The sequence below is a fragment of the Pteropus alecto genome, unplaced genomic scaffold (genome assembly GCF_000325575.1).
Source record: "Pteropus alecto unplaced genomic scaffold, ASM32557v1 scaffold45, whole genome shotgun sequence".
Lineage (NCBI taxonomy): Eukaryota > Metazoa > Chordata > Mammalia > Chiroptera > Pteropodidae > Pteropus > Pteropus alecto.
In genome coordinates, this window is record NW_006442491.1 from 12,437,607 (window position 1) to 12,451,449 (window position 13,843).

The 13,843-nt window shown below is 35.4% G+C and overlaps 1 protein-coding gene across 1 annotated transcript in view; it reads right to left on the minus strand.

The window, feature by feature from the left end:
• Nucleotides 1–13,843, minus strand: part of PLCB1 (phospholipase C beta 1) — a 618,667-nt gene that overhangs the window by 210,917 nt on the left and 393,907 nt on the right. Inside the window, exon 4 of the mRNA XM_006921600.3 lies at nucleotides 8,110–8,247. Within this exon, the coding sequence (XP_006921662.1) occupies nucleotides 8,110–8,247 (138 nt within the window). The remainder of the gene's footprint in view (nucleotides 1–8,109; nucleotides 8,248–13,843) is intronic.

Consider the following 13,843-nt stretch of genomic DNA (forward strand, 5'->3'; position numbering starts at 1 on the left):
TAAAAAAATATTTTAAAGATTTTTTTTATTTGTTTAAGCTACTATTCGATTTGATTTTCTGTTACTCTAGGCCAAATGTAACCCCTCCCTGATAGAATCTCCTGGAGTTTTTCTTAACCTGTCCAAAATTAGTTTGCTTATAAATTAAAGCTAATAAGAGGACTTATTTCATAAAGTTGTTTTGAGAATCAAGCAAGATAATTCATGTTAAATTCTTCAACCACTGACAGCCATTACAGATTCTTAGTAAATGATAGCAATCAAAAAAAATTATTTATCAAAAAACACATACATAATTTTAAAACTTTGACTCGAGGGGTTATAATAAAAAGCAATGATTGCTTATGTCACTCTCATCCTAGTTTTGCTTCTTGAAAACTATTTTCAACGTTTCTATTCTTCAATTCCTGTGGGTACTTTCATGTTTCTAAATAATATATTTGTACTGCTTTTTCTTGACTGGTTTTAGAATTTAACTATTGCTATTCAGCTCTGATTGATGAGTCTTTAAACCTGTCATCCCATTTTCTACTGCCCTTTCTCCTTCCTTCTAATAGAATTGTGTCTCTAGTATTCTTTTTTCCCCCATCATCTCTACAACCTCAAACAACATACTTGATCCACTAATTAAAGATAATATATCACTTGGCTTCTCTCTTCGTGAAAGAACATTTATCTGCCCAATCCTTTTACCTCCAATTCTTGTTAGCTTAAATTTACTTTTTAAATTGTCAAAGTTGAAATGTTTTTTTATCTTGTTCAGTATTTATAATTGACTTCAATTATTTGCTTATAAATCGATTCCAAATGTTTAAAACCAGTAAAATAAAATTTTACATGATTACAAAAATCCAAATACAATTTTCTGCAGGGCCATATATTAGACTATGATTATCTTACTTGCTATAGTTCCAACACCATGAACCACATGGCTTTCAAAAGGAGACATTCCTAATACCAAGATAATATCGATCTTTTCTGGCTGCTCCTCCAGTTGTTGAAAATCTCGCATGCTTTAGCATGGCTTATGTTAGTACAATACATTTCTTATACATTTATCCCTACCTCAATTTTGTGGGGGGAGAAGAAATTTAAGCCTTTTTTTCCCCCATTAATCTAATATCTTCCAGTTTCCTACTTGAATTGCCTGATTCCACTCCTATTCTTGCTGTTTCAACTTCAAGACCTTTCTTTAGCTTTCACTTATTTTCTTGCATTGTGTTTTTCATATTTTCTTCTCCTGTTTTCTCCTTTTCATTGGCTACTGCAATCTCTAGATTTATTGTGTTTGTATCTTTTCTGTCTTATTGTCATCTTTTTTGTCCTTTCTACTTTTTGGTTATTTGTTTGCTATCTTTATTGCTGTTGCAGTTGTTTGGCTTCACATTCTGGGAGATTTCCTTCATCCACTCTTACAGTAGTTCTGTAGAATTTTGATTTTCATTTTTGTTACCTATTTTTCATAGCATCTTGTTCTTATAGAATATACTGAAAACTCTCTCTGATGATTCATTTTTAACAATTATTTGTTTCTTGAATTAGCATCGTGTCTTCTATTATCACTTCTCTTTTTGTTCATCTTGGCCTCCTTACAATTCAATGTTGTAGTCTTTCTCAATAACCTGTGGATATTTTGGTTTTAGTTCATATTTTAGACTGGGGTGGTAGAAAGGCTGAGAGGGAGCTTTGAGTATGTCAATGAGATTTACTGGCTTGCAGACTTCTCTTTAGGGTAAGTATGTGAGTGCCAGCCACTATGGAGTGGTATCCATAAATGCTAGAACAAGAAGAGCTTTACTCTGGATCCATAACTCAAATGCTTGCCACAATAATGCCTTTCAAATAGTTTGTTCAATTCCATAAAACACCAATGCTCATTTTTTTGACCTGAGAAGTAATTGGTTATCAATTATTCTACATGTGGAGCAGGAGGAGGGAGTAGAGGGTCTGATGGTTTTGTCCTTATTCCTTCAATTCCTTGACATTGTCTTCATTCCCAGTACTTACTCTTTGATCTGCTGGGCTGGTAATACTCAAGTCTAGAGTCTCTCTCAATTACTTCTGAGCAAGCCAGTGACTTCCTTGTAGCTCTCTATGTAATTTAGGTTGTGGTTTTCTCCACTTCATCAGGCACTCTCCTCTCTTCATTTTCTTCTTCTGCAAACTTATTGAAACATGTCATCTCCTATTGACTTCTCTCATTCTCTTCATCATTGGGTATTTATGTTCCTTTATTCTCATTTTCATAGCATCTCAAGAGAGACAAAAAGTCACGCCTTTGCTCATTCTGCTACTTGGGCAAATATTATTTTTAATTTTATGTCCAAATCCAATTTCTGTTTTTTCCTTACTAATTGGCTCTCCATCTCAATAAATGCAATTTCAGAAAGCCCTGAGAGCATCCTTAGCAGCCTCTTTCTCTCATGCCATGTATCTCATCCATAGCAAATCTTTTGCCTTTACAGTCAAAATATATCCAGAATCAACCATTTCTCACTATCTCTACCCTAAGCTTTCTTGTCTCTGTGTTTCTGTTTCTAAACCCCCTTCTATGGCTTTTCAACAGTGTAGCCAGGGCAATCCTATTAAAATATGTCACAACAAATCAATCTTTTGCTCAAAACAATGCAATAGCTACTTGTCATTGGGAGTAAATCCAAGTTCTTATAGCGGCCATCTATCACTATTTAGGTCACCCATCACCCCTCCCCCAACCTCTGTGACTCATCTCTCCCTTCCAGCCAAAGCTGGACGTGATCTGGATGGCGCACAATTTCATCATGCCTCTCAGAACGATGTGTAATTTAAAACTTATAAGTTGTTTATTTCTGAAAATTTCCATTTAATAATTTTGGATTGTGGTTGACTGAGGTTTAGTTGACTAACTAAAACCACAGAAAGCAAAACTGTGGATAAGAGGGGACTGCTGTATACTATTTAGCAAAGAGAATAAACAAATTGCAACCACATGAAAAATATAGAAGAATATCATGTATATAATTTTGAGTCACAGACGTCAGACCTTAATGATTCCATTTACAAAAAATTTAAAAGCAGGTAAAATTAATCTATAAATTTGGAGGTCAAATAAGGGTGTGTTGGTAGGGTAAACGTCTGGTGTGCTAGTGATGGCTCTGTTTTTGATATGTGCTATTTATATGGGTGTATTCTCTTTTCAAAAATCAATCAAGTTATATAGTTAGGATTTGTGCACTTTTCTATGTATATTATATTTCAATCAAAAAATATTAAAAATCTGGCTAAGCTCCTGCTAACTGCATGGCTAAATAAGAAAAATGAATTTGTTTAATTTGTTTTTCCAATTTATAAATGCTTAAGAGAATTCAGTATGTGTAGAATTAAGAAGTAAAAACAATGGCATCTGTCAATCCTTGTGCACAGAAGTGAATGCAAAATTTCCTCTGCATGACTCTGCCATTAGGCATCTCAGTCTTAACCCACTAGATCCCTGATGTCTCATTTGCTGCATCTTAACACACTAGAGCAACATCTGGGCTGAAATTTGCCAAACTGGGCAGTGGTTCAACAATGTTTCTAGCCAAGGGGCTGGTCAGCGTGTCAAACTATTTAGGACTGAATATCAGAGCCTGAATGTCAAATCCTGTTTCTCATAGTGAGAGGTCATCTCAGTAATAAATTGCATTGAAAAAGATTAGGGATAGGGGCTGAGAGGTGGATGGGTGAGGAGATGAGCTTCCCAGAGACCCAGCCATGGACCAGAATCCAGGGGGAATACATTCTGAAAATCATTTTAATTTTCTAAAACTAAACAGGGAAGACTTTGGCTTTGCTGCCTTTGATACTGGTATTTCTCTTTGTTAATTATGAAACATTTCATTCCTTGCTGAGATTCTCTAGATGAAGTGGTCTCCTATCAGTTACTCAGGATCCCTTAGACCTGAAGGTAAACACTAGCATATGGCAATCCTGTGAACTCCTGTCTTTGTCTCAGAGCAATCTGTTTTCCAACCTATACGATGTGGTTTAGACTGCATGACTGCAGGAAGTAGTACACACAACTCGAAGTTTCCATCTAGTCCCCAGTCTCAAAGAAAAACAGAATATTGGAAACAGGGGCTAGAATTGGGCAGGAAGAAGAGAATTATTTTTATCTTCAGATTCCTTGACCAATAAAAAAAACTGTACTGATCTGTTAAATCAGTTAACTTGTACTATTTTTTGGGGTTGATGTAAAGGGTCTGTCTTTTGTAGTCCATCTTAACCATACCGGTCAGATCTTTGAAGTAATTCACCAACTAGTGCTGAAAAAGGCTTGAAAATTCATATAGTCCTTACTCTCAGCTGCTTTCTGATCTATGTCTCCTTCGTCACTGATAAAATAGAGGCAATAAAAAAATATGTACAACTTCCTCCATCGCATGTACCTCTTACCAGCATCTGTCCTAATGTACTCACTTTTTTTCCCCTTATTGATGAAAAACCCTTGCTCCTGTCTGAGCCCAGCCCCTCTATTTGTAAACTAGGATAGAGTCAACAAATTGTTGTTTTATTAAGGACCAGATAGTTCACATTTTAGGCTTTGTGGAACATTTGGTCTATGTAATAACTTCTCACCTCTAGTGAAAGCAGCCATAGATAATATGTAATCAAATGGGTGTCTTTGTGTTCCAATAAAACTTTATTTATAAAAGCAGGTAGTCAGTTGGACTTGGCTTCTGGGATGTAGTTTACTGAGCCCTGCACTAGATCCTATTGCTCTCGCCTATTCAAGCTCCAGCAATTCTCCTGCTTTCCTACATCAGCACGTTGTTTCCTCTCTACAAGTTCATTCCCACCAGTGCGTTTGTATATTGTTGTTTCTTCCATTTTAAAAACCATCTCTTGATCTCACTTCCCCCTTTCAGCAGTCTTCTTATTTATCAGCTGCCCTTTACTTGCCTTTTTAAATTCTTTTGAGAATTAAAAAAATCCTCAAAAGAGTTCACTTTTGTCTTTTTAATTTGTCTATGCCAATATTCCCCAGAGCCTATTCCAGTAGCTTTTTGACCCCACCACTCCTCTGAGGTTGCTCTAATCAAGGTCACCAATGACCTTTATATTATTAAATCCAATGGTTAATTCTTGGTCTTCATCTTACTTAACTCACGAGCAAGATTAATCCCATTGATTATTCTCTTCTCCTCTCTAACTCAGAGGGCAAATGTGAAACAAACCACTTATTTTCCAGGTACTTTAAGGGGAGATGCCCCAAAACAGTAGAGAAAGCTGATCCTTAGGGTACAGAGGGGTGGCAAATCATGCTGTGTAGCAAAAAGTATGATTGTTGTTTAATTAGAAGAGATACTATGGTTTTAGTTCAGCTACAGAGGGAAAAATTGAAAGACAGTTTTTTCTCCCCAAGTCCATTTTTTAAAAGGAGTCTCTTGTCCTAAGAAATATATAAAATATGCAATTTCAAGTGATTTATGTAAGATAGCATTCAAATCTGGAATAATACTTTTATGAAAGTTTAAGTCCTGGTTCTGGTTAAAATTTTTAATTGCACTGAGATTTTTCAAAAATCTACAAAATTGTTGCAATTGAGCAATTTACTTCAGATTTTTGTTTTCTCAGAGCACTCCATAAAGAAGTAATTTCCTTTTCCCACCCTCATTCTCCCTCTCCTCCTGTTTTAAATTTCCTTACAGGTTTTCCTCATAGATTTCCATCTGACCTATGATATGTTTACTTCGGCATATCTGTGTTTCTTCTATTTTTTATTTATTTATATTATTTTTAATTTTTTTTCCCTAACCCTAACCCTAAGTGTTTCCTCTAGAATGCTGGCTTTCAGTATTCTAGAATGTGGTATCCTTAACTCTGGCATTGTGGCTAGCACAGAGAAGGCACACAACAAATGTGCTGAATGAATGAATGAGCCAGAACCTCTTTATAAACAATTTCTTCTGGAGATACTTGACTTTCAAAAAAAGCTTAGGTTTCTGTCAGGCAAACCCTAACCCTAAGTGTTTCCTCTAGAATGCTGGCTTTCAGTATTCTAGAATGTGGTATCCTTAACTCTGGCATTGTGGCTAGCACAGAGAAGGCACACAACAAATGTGCTGAATGAATGAATGAGCCAGAACCTCTTTATAAACAATTTCTTCTGGAGATACTTGACTTTCAAAAAAAGCTTAGGTTTCTGTCAGGCATTCTACATAATGAGAGAAGCTATTTTCTTTGCTGCAGGCACTGTACAAGGTACTATGTATATTGGCTTTAGAGATTAAAAGTGTGATGTTATGAAACAATAAAATTAGAAAGATGGAAAATAACAGTTTCAGAATAAAACAGTGCTTGCAAATCTTAACCTTCTGGCTGAGCTATTTCAATGGCAGGAAAGTATCCTATAGAATATCACATTTACAGAAGGCAAAACATATTCCGTAGGTTAATTATACTAGGAACATCAAGTAGCTACTAAAAAAAGTCTATAGATACAGTCTTAATGAGAAATATTATATGGCTCAGAAATCAAAACCCCTATAGAAAATTAGTGGGTAGGAACCCACAGAGAAGAGAAAATTGAATATGTTTTAAGCATAACTGCATAAAGGTTTAATGCAACATAAGATATGTAGCTTAGTTTGTAGTATAAATTCTATATTCACTCTTAGTAAGAGCCTCTCTGTCACTTACTGAATGTTTTAAATTGAGAGTTAGTGAATCTCATGAATTGGTCATTTTTAAAATGAAATATGGTTGCATTTGGGGAAAGATATTTTTAAAATATTTACAAATACTTAATATTTGTTTGTATATATCCATCCGTCCATCCAACCAACCAACCATCTTACCATATACTGAGAAATGAAGTATATACAACTCAACAGGTAACTAACAAGATGCCAGAATCAGAACTATTGCAAGTACAACGCTGTCACACAGACAATGTTTCATTGAACTGAAGTCTCTCCAAGTGTAAATTATAATATAGAACAAATAGGTGATTTGGTTCTTAAAGAGAGAAAACAGATTAGGTTTGTAACACAGTCTTAGAGAGTAGTTTATAAATACCTAAGAGTATTAAAACTGGCGGGCATTTTATTCATTCCATTATAAGACTTGATGTTATGTAAATGTTGGAATAAACTTCTAACATAATCACTAAAGAATCAGAAGTCAGGTCAGTACATCTGGTGTAACTCAGAAAACTGTCAGAGCAATGAGGGTTAAAAATTTATAGATATTAATGTCCCAACAATGAACACTGTTTTGACATGACCCCATAGTTGTGATCCATGATGTAAGAAGCTCTATAAGGGCATAATGTCTTCGCACACTTTAAAATATTCTTGGATTCATATTCTTAACTCTTGAAGGAAATTGTATGAAGGGTAAGGATCATTGCTAGTATCCTATAAACATGGTAAAGAAAACTCTTCCTTCAATATGTTCATGTCAGTGCTCTTTTAATGGCAATTAGATATTTTTAGAAAAAGCATCAAACTTGAGTGCAAGGTTCCCAGAAGTTCTCAGCTTCTTGTTTGATATATCTTTGCTGTATTCTAGTTATTTCTGTATGCATCTGGAAAGGCTCACTACTTTAACAGATCAGCAACTCCTTAATGGAGAAATCGTGTCTAATTTATCCTTTTCATCCGTAGTTGAATAAATATTTTTATAATTAAAAAGTTTTATTTAAAATTTTATTTTTTTCTTCTTCCTCATATTAATTGAGTAGCTACTATGTGCATGGTCTTGGGCTAGCTGCTACACTGGGTAAAGGTACTGAAGATGTCTGCCCTTAAAGAGAGGGTTGGAAAGGAAATGGGTTGGCAGTGGCATGAGATGAGAGAATGAATTGTGATATGATGTTTAGGTAAAATGAAATGTGGTTTTACCCATATTTTCTTTTGCAAAGTTATATTAAATGCCTTATTCCTAATGAAAAGTCTCCATAATTCTAAGTAGATGTCATTACTTGGAAGTGTTTGAATTACCCTTCTACTTGGCAGCTGAATTATTTTTAGACAGAATTTTAACACATGTTAAATACGACAAAAACTCAAAGTCTTTCACAGGCATCAGTACAGTATCATAAGGATTCAGATGGTGACAAGCTTCAGATATTTCTATTCACCATACCTTGGCCACTTCTTCTTGGAAAGCCACAAGGTTCAAATAGGAGATGTTAACTAAGTCAACCCCGTACACCACGGTTATCATGCGATGTTCCAGGCGTCCAATGTTCCCCACATCCAAAAGTTCACGTAATTTGGGGTCCTAGAAAGAAATGTTGAAAAAAGTTAGTTTATAACTAGAGATTCCAACATGGTAGCATAATTTCAAAAGAATTAGAGCTAGAATGCCTTCAAAGAAAAGTTGCCTTTTATTCTTCCATAACATTTTTATGTGCACAGTTCTCCCTTAATTTCCTCCAATTGTCCATGAATCATGTATTGAAATGCAAAATCACATCCCTTTCCTCAATTCATGGACACATTAATGTGAAAAAGGTGGTTCTCAAAGGAGGTAGAATCAAAACATGACAATGCCAGCATGGACCTTCTCTAACATGTGGTACCTATGTAAAGAAATAGGCTATTAGTGTGAGCAAAATGGCAGTACATGTCATGAATATGCAAATTTCAATTCTATCATCAGAGAATACTGGGATTTGGAGAAAGAAAACTTCTGTAGTCTTTTCAGAGCAAGTTGCATTCTTTGGGACATCCTAAGTGAGGGTTCCTTGGAGATATAGTCCTGATGAAAAAGAAATTTCCAAACCTTCCAAATTCAAAGTTTGATCTACAATAGGGCTCAATCAGCTAGGCTGAATTTATTTTCTTTTCATAGGCCAGGATTTGAAGAAAATGAGAGGTTCATGAAGAAAATTAGCATCAAATCAATCACTTAGGAAATTTGCAGCCCGCATCTGAACAATAGATTAACTTGCATTCTTATTTATTTAGCTAAATGCTAGGGCAACAGGGCTGGATTACTTAGGCTGGTTAAGCTGATAAAAACCCTTCTGAAGTTTTTACATAGAGCATCCTTATAAAGAAAGAATAGTCTTAAAAAAAAATGACATAAGTTATACTTTCAAATGACATTTTCAGCAGAGGAGCTCCTCAGAGACTAGGCAAAGGGGGAAGTTATCTAGAAGGATAAACTGTAAAGGCACCAAGTTTTGGGAGGACTTTATGGGAGAAGAAAGTCAATGGAAAGAGATGTCTAAAGAAATGGTTGCTTTTGGGTCTGGGGATATAAGTGGTTGCACTTAAAAATCAAACAAAATCAAAATAGTAACAACAACAAAAATCTACAGACAAGTGGTTTGAATGAAAACCGCTTCTTCCAAGAGCCTATTCTACTGAGGAATTTTATATTTGAATATTTCTCATTGATTGAACCTCCTGATCCTTTTCAGAGAAGGATTTTCTTACTCAGGTTACTACCAGATTCAAACACATTTCTTGGTCCCTGCAATTGATATATATTCCTGGAAACTTTTATAAAGAAAATAAGCTATCTGCACAACTATGTAAAAATATTCAATTTCTCTGCTGGAAAACACTAAAGAATATAGTTCAGAAAAAATAAGAGGTGAGGTAAACTTGGAATTTCAATTTTCACTAAGTTGTCACTCAAGGCCTACTATCCCCAGAGAATATTCTAGTTGTCTCCACAATTGGAATTAACCGGACTACTAAGAATCCTGGCAGCTATAATTTAACCGCACTTTTAAAATTAAATTCTAGATCATCTCTATTCCCACAAGAGTTACAGAATAGAGATTTTCTGACTAAATAAGCTCACTTTCTCTCAATCACCAGGATTTGTGATTAAACTTCATGTCTATTGCAAAGAAAGTCAAGTTGTTCAAGTTAATGATTCCCATTTCCAGGTAATAGGCCACTGAAGAAAGTAAAGTCTGCTCTACACTGGAGACACAAGGGCTCCATTACAGGCTGTTATTATAATTATATCATCAAAATATTATGAATTAATGTAAGGAATAAACACAAGCTAAGGGATGATTTTTAAAAGAATTAAATGCCAGTTTCAACCTTCATGACTTTTAAGAAAAACTATTTTATTTGTATGCCAGATATCCACCTCCACAAAAAAAAGATATCCTTTCAAGATCTCTAGATTTCATTTTTTGGTGCAGAAAACATGCCTTACTTAATTTTCATCCCCATGAAATATATCTTTACTGGATTTTAGGCTTGTTAAGCAACTTGTCTTTTAGGTTAATTTTATTCCCAGCACTAAATGCAATATTCTCAATCTGATTTACAGTTATATGGATGTAACTTTAATCCATCATTCATATAAAGGATCAGGTACATGAAAGTCTTTCCAGAGTCAGTACAAAGTTGGAAATGTAAGAGATGGATTCCTTATTATACTTAAGTGACATTTATATGCTCAAGCTTTGCAGGGATGAAGATACCTCTTCTTTGAAGGCAGAGCAAACTTTTTAAATGCTTTTATTCAAATTTTGTTGTAAAGAAAAGATAAAAACTTATGTCCAGTATGATCAGACACTTGAATTTAATAACTGCCTCTCAAAAAATAAAAAATAGATTAACAAATTCCCTTGGAATCAATACCTATCCTAACACCTTTCACTTGAAAATGTTTCTCTCTTTTTTATTAATGTGATGCGGAATGCCATTCTCTTCTTCAGGATGTACCAGTAGCTTGGGCAGGTCACACAGTGAGAAAGATTTTTAAAGATAAAACACAATCTACTTTCATTGACTGTGACACTGAAATACGGTGGCATGAGCATTCTCCTACATAGAGGGGAAGACTTGGAGGATGTTGTTTATGTTTTTATTTTTTTTCTGTAAATGACAGATTGAGATGAGGGACTTGAATTTTCTTCAGCTATTTCTTTAGATGAAGGGAGTGAATGTGGGAGGACAGATAGATTATGGGCAAATAATAGGGAAAAGAAAGAGCTGGCAGAGTGCTGTCCTTCATATCTCACAGTGGTATTATTGTAACAAGATCTTTTATATTTGCTTCAGATAGAGTGGTGATGAATATGTATAGTCAGTCTCCATTATATTCACAGGGAGCCTTAGTGTATAAGTAAAGAAATCTATTGGTGGAGAAGAGAAAATGCAGCTGAACTGGCTATGCATTTCTAACCAAAATAAAGTGGCCTGAAAATACCAAGCATGAGTTGATTGAGCTAAAGCTAACACTATTCAAATCTAAAGGGGAAAAATGTTTGTTAGAAATGTAAAGACAACCATTTTGAAAAAGATTCCCCTTGATCACAGGCATATCTATGCAGCTAAAAATGTGGTTATCCTTGGAAATGGCTACGGAGAAGAGATAAATAAAATTTAAGGAGAGTCTCTAAATAGCATTCTAGTGGTTAATTAAAAATTTAACTGCTTGAGGTTTTCCTCTTCTCCAGGACCAAGCTCAGGGTGTGATTTAGTCTGTTTTCAAAAGCTAGACTGAAAGAAGAAGGGATCTTGGAGGCATTCACACGGGCTGATAGAGGAAGCAGAAAAAGGGGATTGAAATTAAGTGCTCAGATTTCTGGGAACAAGGAAGTTAGTCCCAGCACGTGGAGATGTCCACAGGAAAGAAACTTGCGGAGCTTCATAAATGCTGTAATACTGTCTCTTTCGAGAAGCTGCATTATACGAGTATGGCTTCTAGGTTGTGTACACATGCCTGGCTTACATAATATTTGTCTTGATGCTCCAGAAGCTGATCTGAGTCAAAGATCTGGGGGCAAGTAGGTTATTTTGCAGGTGATCACAGAAAACACAATGTGGGAGTGGGAAAGTGAGACAAGGAGGAAAGGAAGCCAATATACAGTGTGTTAATGAGTGGTTTACCACTTTGGATACCTGAGGCTCAATCCAACCAGGGCCACTCAAGGATAGTGTAAGGAACACACCTCAGAATTCTCCCCAAGGAGCCTGGAAGCTAAAATATTGATCTGTCAACTCTCATCTGTCATTGGTAGAGAGTCTCTCCTGGGACACCAACTCCCTTGTATTCCCATGACCAGAACACTTTCCCAGGACTATATGGGAACTCTATGCAGGCAACCTCGGCGGGTAGGCCAGGACTATCAGTGCATTGAAAATGTCTGTTACAGAGTTGAAGGAGTGACCATCAGAAATAAGAACATTTTCCTGATTATTGATTAACCTTCATGTATTTTATGGGATCCACATTTGAAGAAATTTCACCAGGGTAGCAAAGAGATTTAGATTCCTAATGGTTCCGTTCTCTATAAAAATTGTAAATATAACTATAATAAGTGCTTCTAATTAGTAACTATGTGTCAAGCACCACCCTAGCTGTTTGTTATTTTTCTCCTCCATTTAATCTGCAAACTAACATAGAAATAGCTGTTTTTTCCCCCAATTTGCAAATAAGAACTCTGAGGTTTGAGGAGGTAATTTGCCCAGTTTTATAAAATGGAGAGAAGAGACAATTGACTCCAAGTACATTTGACTGTAAAGTCTAAGCCCTCTCCATGTCATATTGTGTTACACAGCATATCCAATTTGATGGAATTTATATAAAAATAGCGCAAATATTTCAGCTGGCAGCATAAACTTAAATAAATCAAAACCGACCGAAGGCATGTCCATATTTTAGGCACTTCGTTAAAATATAAAGTAATCCAAACATAAAATTAAAATAGGTAAGAAATGTGGTCTAATGGCACCACTTGCCTTCCTAGGAAACAATGGTAGCTAAATGGTCAGGTTTAATTGTTTGCGCAATCATCCTTAAATGAAAGTAAAAAAGTGCATGAAATACATAAGTGTTAAAAAAAAATGGTCAACCGAAAAACCAGTTAGCTTCCTCATTATCATCCAGTCAGTATCTGTCATACTCAAAAATTCTAAAGTATAGATAGCTTGTCACTCATGCTGAAACTGTCTCTCCAGCCTTCTTTGACACATGCAGCCACCAAACTGCCAGCAAAATTTACGTGTGCAGCCATTACCACTCCAGTGCATAAAAATCCACAGGACTCAGGGATAGTGATGACTGCAAAGCAGGTAATTAGAAGTCATATGTCCTCTCCTGTTTAAAACCCCCAACAAAGAGGGTGAAATGCATTCTATTCGCCTTCAACTTTCAGGTGGTCAGTGTTTCTAGGTAAATTTCAATAATCCTGCACCCAAGTTTTAGAAGATTAATGAGGCCTGTTTGTTTAAAGAATGCAGATATATTTACTAAGTTCTCCCTGTTCTGTAAGACCCTTATTGGTGAGATTTCCACCCCACCGCCCTCATTTTGTTGTGGTGTCTGCCTCCTTGCATGGAAATTTGATACATTTAGATGGTACTGAAGGGGCTTCTGGTACCTCCGAAAATAAGTTAAAATAAAGCATATCAAAAAAGAAGCCCAACAATCCTTTAATAATGACAAATACAAGCATTGGTCCCTTTGCAGTTTCTGGAAAATCCATGTGTCTATGCTAAGGCCTTCTGATATTGAGTGAGAGACAGTAGAAATTGCATCCTTCTAAGTTTTGGCTCTGCCAGTTAAAAGCAATATGACCTTTCAATGCCTCAGTTTCTTCATCTGTTGGATAAGAATAATAGTAGTATCCTCTTAAAGAGATTATGGGAATAAATGAATAATTATATATTAAGTGCTCAAGGCAGCACATAACGAGCTGTAAGTACTTGAAAAGTAAATCAATAGCTTGAAAATGAAAGACAATATGGGAGCATTTACTGAATAATTTAATCTCTTATAGGTACCAGAACATTTTACTATATACATTTATATATTTACTTTGTTACTTGTCAAGTAACAATATATATATATATGTTCCCCAGCATCTCATATATATACACATATATATGTATAT